General features: G+C 39.4%; 1 protein-coding gene across 3 annotated transcripts in view; it reads left to right on the forward strand.

Annotated features, from left to right (window-relative positions):
- Positions 1-9,924, forward strand: part of LOC133410389 (MOB-like protein phocein) — a 12,057-nt gene continuing 2,133 nt past the window's right edge. The window contains exons 1-8 of one of the 3 annotated variants that reach the window (XM_061691514.1): positions 1-246; positions 2,524-2,679; positions 4,679-4,741; positions 7,644-7,744; positions 8,169-8,211; positions 8,336-8,422; positions 8,509-8,588; positions 8,655-8,766. In XM_061691514.1, the coding sequence (XP_061547498.1) occupies positions 244-246; positions 2,524-2,679; positions 4,679-4,741; positions 7,644-7,744; positions 8,169-8,211; positions 8,336-8,422; positions 8,509-8,588; positions 8,655-8,766 (645 nt within the window). In that variant the 5' untranslated portion in view covers positions 1-243. Of the gene's footprint in view, positions 247-2,523; positions 2,680-2,784; positions 2,875-2,955; positions 3,147-4,033; positions 4,136-4,678; positions 4,742-7,643; positions 7,745-8,168; positions 8,212-8,335; positions 8,423-8,508; positions 8,589-8,654; positions 8,767-9,924 lie in introns of those variants that run through there. The other 2 variants (XM_061691512.1, XM_061691513.1) reach the window with 2 other exon arrangements.

Here is a 9,924-nt window from a genome sequence, read left to right on the forward strand (position 1 = left end):
TAGTCGACATTCGTTTGGGAAATATGAAATTGTTTGTATTTAGCTGAAACGTCATGGAATTTCCTCACTCTTTGCAGAGCAAATGAAGGTCGCACGCCGGGCGCATGCGCACAAGCCTTCTGGACGTTTCCTTTCCTCACGTGGAGCGATTCCCCTTGATCAGGTTGGCATATCCACGCTCTCCGAGAACAACCCCGAGTGGCAGCCACACGTCGTCGATCTTCAGACGTCATAGATTAAGTTATGGTAAGACGGCACACAACTATGTATATATATTTGTGATTACATAAAAAAAACGTAATTGTCATAGTTCGTAACCCTCCCAGTTATCATGCTAACATTTTGCCGGCTAGCATCTAGCAGCGCGCAATGTTAGCCTTCCTTAACAAGGTCATGCGACAGAGGAAACAATTGACTTATATTTGTTAAACGTTGTAACAAAAATGAGAATTTAACAAGGGTGAGGCATAATGTATAGGTACGTTCGCCTGCTTCCTAATGAATGAACACAATGTTATCAATGGGGTGCATTTTACTTTCATAAATAAGCTGCAACCACTTGTTAAAACAGTTATTCATCTCCATAGTAATGTATGGATATGAATTACAGATGACGTTATAGTCTGAGAAAGTTTGGTTTTCGTGTGTGATGCCACCTCAGAAGGCAACCATTAATTGTAAAGATGGGGAAAAACGTGGTGATAAACATGGACAAAAAATAGTACATAAAGATCTGTCTGGCTGCTCAGTATAATATGAGCAGTAGCTTAAATCAAATATAATGAGGGTTTACAAAAAATTCCAGTGATGAAATCATGACAGTGACAGGAAACAGTTCCCTCTCCATTATGTGTCAGTGAGGTGTTTTTTTTTTTTATTTAAATTTTTTTTTTGGGAAGAGTGAGCTGTTTTGCTTTATTTTAGTTTTATTATTGAGGTTGACTTTTTGTTTTTAACTCTTGTGTAAGTTTGCACTGTTCGATTTGAATTGGAGAGAGACATGGGGTGATATACCCATTATGCAACTTGTGCATCCATTTGAACCATTGTGTATTAAACTGTGAGGCAATGTTCTCATAAATGCAACAGATCCATAGATACTGTATATGTTCACAGTTAGAAATGTCCATGAACTATAAAACAAATTTTAAAAGTCCTTGGTTTTTGTTTGCAGTTCAAATGAAGTGTAACCCCCCATAGCCTTCAACCAACTTCCTCCGCCCCCCCCCCCCAAACGACCTTAAGTCAAGGTCACGTGAACATCTGCTGCTCCTAGCTGAGCACTTTTACAACTACCGATTAGCTGATGTCTCTCCAGTCAAATTCCAAGCTAAATTCAAAGAGAACATGTCTTTCATTCCACACATTTGACTCCATAAAATTGTGAACTAACTTTTGTCATGTGCTTCCGCCTCCATCCACTTCCACCCAAACATCCCATTATGTTAATCATTCCTCGTGGCAGACATTAGTGAAATTTTAACTAAAACCGAGCTTGTGCAACTATGACTACACCCTAAAATAATTACAATGTCATTCATTCAGCTCTAAGTTCACATTGCAGGTTTACAGTAGAAGCCCACAGTTGCGTGGGGAAATTTATAAACAGCATTCTGGTGGGTTTATGAAGTTACTGCAGTTTTTTTCTTAAATAGCCAACTGACTCGATCTTTTGCATGCCTCTCATTTTGTACAAAGCTCTTCTGGGCCAGAAACTAATAATTACTAATATACTAATAAACAAGAGTAAAGTGATATAATATAATTAAAAAAAAAACAAATCAGTTGTGGGAGAGAGGAAAAAGGTTCTAATTTAAAGACAGTTGTCTTCATGAGAATAAAATGGCAGTTTTATTAATGGGGAAAAAATTTGTTGCTGTATACAAATGAGGTGTAATTTTACAAGACAAAAAATAATTTTACAGGACAAAAAAGAATTTTGGGTGCGGGGGATAACGCAGTAGTATACCACAAAGAACAATGTTAGTTTTATGTTATAAGAAAACAGTTGTACTTTTACAATATTAGGATTATAGTCACAATAGGACCTGGGAAAAAAGTCATACACTAATAAAGTTGCAGTTTTACATGAAAGTTGTTTAAAAAATAATATAATAGGAAGGTAAGGATCTTGAAGGTTAAACTTTTTCACATTCAATGATAGATTCAATATTTTGGTGCATGATTCTTTAAAATTTAAAAATATTGACATTACACATTTTTCTGGTAATAATAAAATGTTATTATTGAAACAGTAAGAATTTTTTGTAACCATTAAAAACATTGCAATGTATTATTCTACAAACATTAAAAGTACATGTATGTTGCCTTTGTATTTTTCTCCACATCATTTTACTATTGTTTTGTAAAATGTTTCACAAGCCTCACAAATTTGAATGAAATGCAAGCTCAACGCAGCCCGAGTCGCCTGACTTGGTTATTGGAGTGGTTTGCATTGGGGGTTTTTCCTCATCCAGTCACAGCAAAATGACACAATTTTCTGTTTTTTCTGTCATTCCACAGGCCTTCAGAAAATTCCTGCCGCTGTTCGACCGCGTGCTAGTGGAGCGTTTCACGGCGGAGACAGTGACCAAGGGGGGCATCATGCTGCCTGAGAAGTCTCAAGGCAAAGTGCTGCAGGCCGCAGTGTTGGCAGTCGGGCCTGGATCTGTCAACCAGGTTAGAAAGTGACAGAGTTTTAGGGTCTGTTTTAGGGATCTGTAGCATGGTTTTTGCTTTCATGTGTAATATAAGCAACTCAACTGTTGATGTTTTTCTTGGCAGAAAGGAAATTTACAGCCCGTCAGTGTGAAGGTTGGGGAGAAGGTCCTCCTACCAGAGTACGGCGGAACTAAAGTCACTTTGGATGATAAGGTGTAGTGCCTTTTTTGTCTTTATTTAATCGTCTTTATTTGTGTTGCTTTTAATACTTGATCATCTTATTTTGTCATGCAGGAGTACTTCCTGTTCCGCGATGGTGACATCCTGGGCAAATATGTGGATTAAGGCAAGATGTGGAAGAAGCATCCCTCCAAGAGAAGAAATCATGTTTGTTTGTTTTTTTCTATGTTATGGCATCTGTAAATAATTCTAATCACATTTTGTTACAGTAATAAAAATGGGCCATTGGCTTTTGTCTCCATTTACACCATGTTTCATAATCACTTTTTGGTGTTAATTAAAAAAAACCCCAAAAAAAACACTAAAATGGTAAAGCTTGTAACTATTAGAGCTCGGACTCTCCCTTTAAACCTGATTTGTTATTCGCATTGAGAGTAATGAACGACTTCTGAATCAGAATTTAATTGTGACTATTCTGAAATAAAGATTTCATGGTCCAACAAATGAAAAATCCAATTTGATTATTTGAAAACTATCTATTGAACCAGAAATTGAGTACGCTGGCACATGTTGGCTGATGCTTCTCCCTCTGGTTAAGTATTTTGTTTTAATTTGAAATGGCTTACCAATGCCAATTCCACTCACCCCTAAGTCGTGAAAAAGCCCACGTAACTATGTTGCGCAATATTGTTTGCCACATTGTAGTTATGGTTTCCCTCAGAGGGCTGCAATGATTGAAACCATATAAAGGTTCAATCACCACAGCATTCATACACATATATATATTATATTATACACAAGTAATTGCTAGATTATGAGTTTTTACCTCGTAAGTCAAGGAAACTAGTTTGTTCAGCTATTCAATTCAAGTTCCTGTAAAAGGGGTTTGGTAACAACAAAATTCTTCTGATATGTCCGTTTTGTAACATTTAGAAATTTTGGTACAGATTTTAGCAAGAATTATGGAGGTTGACACGTGATTTGCTTTAAGCCACTTAACATAGTGTGCCGGGGCACAACAGAACTCTGTGGTAAATCGAGCACCCCACAATAGTTTGCGCAAAGGAAGCGGATGTAACACACAATTAGAAGTATGTCAATAAAATAATTGCCATAAATAAGCGTAGTACATGAATACAATATTTATTTTGACTATTTCGACGTTGGTGTACAGTTGCGCTTGTGTCCGCCACTACAAGCCAGCGGCTGGCCCACATCCGGGTATTCTGTCGAGATGGTCATGGCGGAGGGTGCTGCAGTTCTCAGGAGGAATCGGCCTGGAACCAAGGCAAAGGTGCGTTATCGGCCGCCGGGAAGGAGCGAGTAGCGCTTAAAACGAAACATCGACACGACGTGACTCGGCTCTGCCCGAATAGTGTGGCTTTGTCGCCGGACTTGAGTCGAAATTGTCGTTCGCTCACTTCCAGTCGGAAGGGCTCGCGCTGGTGCTAGCCAGCTAGCTGACGTTAGCATTTCCTACATCTAGTTTATTGAGTGCGTCAACATCAGTGGCTCCTGTCTAACGCCATATCTTTGCCTTTATAAACACTCTCGTGAGCATAGTCGACGTGAACAAACAAACAACAGTCGATGTCTTGCCAACATGAACCCTCTCTTGGATGTGTGAGCTTTGCACGAAGTAGTCATAGCCCGGTTGACTTTATTAGCTCCCCCTCAAGCTAACGTTGTAGTCAGGGAACACAAACTGGACGTTAACAAATTTCTCAGTGGACGTGTTGTATTTTTGCCTTTGTAGCAAATTTGTCTCGTGTACGTATCGGTATTGTTTTTGTTGCATTTGTTTTCTCATCTAAACACGTCGTTCCCCCTTGTTTAGGATTTCTACAACTGGCCGGATGAGTCATTTGAGGAGATGGACAGCACCCTGGCTGTTCAACAGGTGTGCCTGCATATTTACACATATGTAGCGATACGTGTGTGAATGTTATTCAATAATCATTAAATTTCCCTAAACATTTACAAATGCCATGAGTGTGGTTTGGAATGGAACAAAAATGGTGGGGTACCAGCCACTGAAGTAGGAAACCTACCAGGGAAATCACATCTGTTTGCGCAACTACTGGTTGCTGGGCAGAATTTGTGTGTGTCATCATAGTTCATGTCTTAAATTCCAATTTATATATTTAAAAAAAAAAATAAAATCACTGTCGTGGTCGTCTTGGCTTCCTATGCTGGTAACATGGAGGAGGTATGTGTGTAAAATGTCTTTATGGCGGAGGTATTTGTGTAAAATGTGATTGATCGACAACGACTTGCTGCTCAAGGAGCTGAAAGGCACAATCCATGTTTCATCCATGAATGGATCAATACCTTTTCTGGTTTAACTAGAATTGGTGTTGAAACAGTCCTCTTCATCATCCAGTTCACATTTAGACTTAGCCCCAAAATGACACCAAGCAATTGATCAACAATACCTCGCCATTGCAAGGCTTCAAACAGGATGTTCTCAGAGGGAAGTGGCCACTGAGCTTAAGAGTGTCACATATTGCCATCAGCAGGTTGCAACACAGAGATTGGAAGAGTCACAGAAATGTATACAAGTGGTTGTCCTTGGAAATGTATTGGTCAATTTTGGGCTGGGCAATAAATAGGGTTGGGCATCGAGAACCGGTTGGAACCAGGAATAAGATTATATTGTGCTAAGGAGGCTTGCACGATGTGTAGAAGTCTGACGCTCTCCGTCCCGGTCCGAGCCTCAGCCTATACCGCACGGAACTTCTGATAAGTCAAACAGGGTGAGGGAAACAATAAAATACGTCTATGCCAAAATTGAGGCACCTAACAAGGCAAACGGTTTTTAGTGTTTATTTTAGTCTTCAAGCCAACGTAAGACCCGATGACAGAAAAAAAAAGCTTAACTGAAACTTCACCGTAGCAGTTTTAGATCACAATGAATTGGGACAAAATTCACATAAACCTTGTCTCACAGTATCACAAACACTAACCTTGTGACTCATCGGTGGGTAGGTAAAGGAATCAACGTTTTATAGCATTCGGTTGTATTACTTTCGTTTCAAAATTCACCGGTGTCGTGTGAAGTTACTTTCCGTGCCAAAATGCCGATTTCCGGTGCTTACCATTTAAAATAACAGGCTATAAGCTTAAAACAGGAAGTCAAGTTCAAACTTGCACATATAAACCATTTGTTGTGCTAAAACAGTCCCAAATGACTATTTTAACAATGCTAAATTTAACTTTTAGCTGAAACATTAATTAATGAATATTAAGTCAATTGGGTTAGTTCCCACACACATTGCCTTTTAGTTCATAGGTTTGGTATTGATACTGGTTATAAAGAACTCAGACTCAAATGTTCATTTTAGTCTATGCTGCGGGCTGCTAAGAAAATGTATGTTCATAATTTGGACACCCTTTATTTAAACCATGCAAACTTTTTTTGACCAAGCCCCCTAAAAGAATCGGAATCGTGAATCGTTTGGAACCGGAATCGAAATGAGAAATCGGAATCAGGACCAGAATCGCTCAAATTCAAACCATGCCCAACCTTAGCGATAAATCAATATACAGTGGAGGACATAATTATTATAACCCTCACTGATTTTGTAAGTTCAACCACTGACAAAAGACATGAGCGGTCTTTAATTTTAATGGCTGGTTTATGTTAACAGAGACAGAATATCTAAAAAAAAATCCAGAAAAATCTCATTAAAAAAATAAATAAAATGTATTTGGATTTCACAGAGTGAAATAAGTATTTGATCCCCTACCAACAATAAAGAATTGTGGCTACCACAGACTAGTCCTGACCCTTTTTTAAGAAAGTTTACTAATATAAACTTGTTCGCTGTATGAAAGACATCTCTACTTGTTACCGGTATGAAGACACCTGTCCACAGAATCAGTCAATCAGACACCAGCCTCTCCGTCATGGGCAAGACCAAAGGCAGAAAACTTAAAATGGGTCGTGGATGGGCCTTTCAGCACGACGATGACCCAAAGCACACACCCAAGGAAATGAAAGAGTGGCTAAAGAAGCACATTAAGGTCATGGACTTGCCTAACCAGTCTCAAGACCTAAATCCCATAGGAGCTCTGTGGAGGGAGCTGATCCTTCAAGTTGCCAAGGCACAACTGCGAAACATTAAGGATTTGGACAAAGAGGAGTGGTCCAAAATTCCTCCCAAGATGTGTGCAAACTTGATCAACTACAAGAAACATTTGACTTCTGTACTGGCCAACAAGAGGCCAACAAATAATTATTCCCTCCACTGTATATGGCGATAGACACGTTCAAGGTTGAACAGAGTCACCAATGCAATTCCAGAACATCACATGCAATATAAGCTTCTGTTGGCCACAATTCGCGCAATTATACTCTCTATTCCTTCGCTCCCGTCACACTACTCGACTGATATGAAGTACTCATATCATACATTTATGGATCCAACATTTGTTGTAATCCTTGCCATTTGGCTCCTTGTTAAATAGAGAACATGAAGTTGTGCAAAAAGTACTGAAACATTGAACAGTTGGTCAAATTAAATTCACATGCCAAGGTGATCCTGTAGAAGATTTTAGGGTCATCAAATTTCACCCGAAAACCGAATTTCCCTAACTTTTATTGAGTAGTTTATGTAGCAATTTTATTTGTTAAGGTCCTTGTTAAAGTTATGGTTGTTGTTGTCATCAAATGTTTTTTTAGTCAAGGCTCCAGCAAAAGAATAACACAATATTTAGATTTCATGGACTAATAATGCACATTAACATGCATGCTCATGGTTATGTTTTTGGGTGAAGATATTTTCTTGTGTGTGTCACAGTACATTCAGCAGAACATCCGCTTGGATTGCTCCAATATCGACAAAATCCTGGAACCCCCCGAGGGTCAGGATGAGGGGGTGTGGAAATACGAGCACCTCAGGTATGAATATGATAATAATATACTTTGACCACTCTGAAGACAGGAGAGTCCTCTGTTTATGAGGTATCCGACATATGGCGTTTCGAAATTATGAACGGTGCAATGAACTGGTTTGTGCAGCGGTGGAAGAATATGTCACATGGCACTAGAGGGCACGCTCAAGTTACAAGTACTTATTGTTCTTCATTTGATTGTTTTCGATTCATGGCCTTTGTTTTTTTTTTTATACAAATGTCTACTGTAGTTATGACTATTACTGTGTTAGTATACATTAGTGATAGAGGACGGCGCGTTCCACATTTGCTGCGTAAAGATTCAGGTTACGTCAATGCTGTAGGAATGGTCGTAAATTGAGGACTTTCTGTATTTGGTTGCTTTGCAAGTATAACTTGCTGTCGTGTTTCCATGTGTGTGTTAACTCTAGACAGTTCTGCTTGGAGCTCAACGGACTAGCGGTCAAACTGCAGGTAGGTGCATACATACAGTCTACCGTTATTAACTAGGATGTTCGATACCATTTTTTTTTTTTCGGGGCATTGAATTGATTGCAACTGCATGTGCTGTAAGTGATGTTGGTGTTTGGTCTTCCAGAGCGAGTGCCATCCAGACACATGCACCCAGATGACGGCCACTGAGCAGTGGATCTTTTTATGCGCCGCCCACAAGACCCCCAAAGAGGCGAGTCCATGTCATTGTCCCCCTTCCCACCTCACTCACCATCTTGTTTTGACTATCGAGTGTGTGTGTATCTGACGCATGTGCAGTGCCCCGCCATCGACTACACCAGGCACACACTGGACGGAGCGGCCTGTCTTCTCAATAGCAACAAATACTTTCCAAGCAGGTTGGTTCCTTGTGCACATCCTTAATGTATTTTCACAGGGCTAATTTGTTTTATCTGTGCTTTTAGGGTGAGCATCAAGGAGTCGTCGGTGGCTAAGCTGGGTTCGGTGTGTCGCCGCATCTATAGGATATTCTCTCACGCCTACTTCCACCACCGCCAGATATTTGACAAATATGAGGTGCGTATGCTTGCAAAATGACAAAGCAGGCCTGTAGTGTCTGGTCAGATGAGGAAAAAAAATTTACACATTGGTAAATACAGTTGTGCTCATAAGTTTACATACCCTGGCAGAATTTGTAAGGTGTGTCCTATTGTTTAAAGAAAACATGAGTGATCAGGCAAAAGACATTTTATTATTCATGGGATTCAAGTTAAACTATAAGTAACTTTAAAATAGCACAATTATTAAACAAAACAGAGGGATAAGAAAATAATGAGATGGTCCCCGTTCAGTCATCAGTTATATTTTCCTCAAAATGGACAATACAGTGGACCTTTGCTATTCGCGGGGAATTGAGCTGTAGCGCAACTAGCGAAAGTGACGGCCATTATAATTGAATTGAAAAGAAAATACATTGATTGGTTTTTTTTTTTTTTTTTTAACCCAAAAAATTCATGAATAAGCAGAGATTAACAAACACAATTTGCAGAAGGTCACTTGGTAAATTTTGGGTTTTGGTTAGCTGTCAGTGCCACGGTGACCGACTGGTTTGGATATCTGCCTCACAGTTCTGAGGGCCGGGGTTCAAATCCGGGCTCGCCCGTGTGGAGTTTACATGTTCTTCCTGTGCCTCTGTGGGTTTTCTCCGGGTTCCACCCACATCCCCAAAACATGCATGACAGGTAGGGTTGGGCATCGTTTAGATATGAGCGATTCTGATTCCGGTTCCAAACGATTCTCGATTCCGATTCTTCTAGGGGACTGGGTCAAAAAAGTTTGCATGGTTTAAATGGAGGGTGTCCAAATTATGAACATCCATTTTTTTAGCAGCCCACAGCATAGACTAAAATAAACATTTGACTCGAGGTTCTTTATAATCAATATCAAACCTATGAAGCAAAAGGCAATGTGTGTGGAACTAACCTAATTGACTTAATATTCGTTCATTAATGTTTCAGCAAAAAAGTTAAATACAGCATTGTTCAAATAATTTGCGACTGTTTCATCATGTTAAATGGTTTATCTGTGCAAGTTTTAGCTTGCCTTACTGTTTTAAGCTTGTAGCCTTTTATTTTGAATGGTACGCACCGGACCTCAACATTGTGGCACAAAAAGTAACTTCACATGGCACCTGTGATTTTTTTTAAATTTCTTTTATAAATGGTTCCATCTACA

The sequence above is a fragment of the Phycodurus eques genome, chromosome 12 (genome assembly GCF_024500275.1).
Source record: "Phycodurus eques isolate BA_2022a chromosome 12, UOR_Pequ_1.1, whole genome shotgun sequence".
NCBI classification, from domain to species: domain Eukaryota; kingdom Metazoa; phylum Chordata; class Actinopteri; order Syngnathiformes; family Syngnathidae; genus Phycodurus; species Phycodurus eques.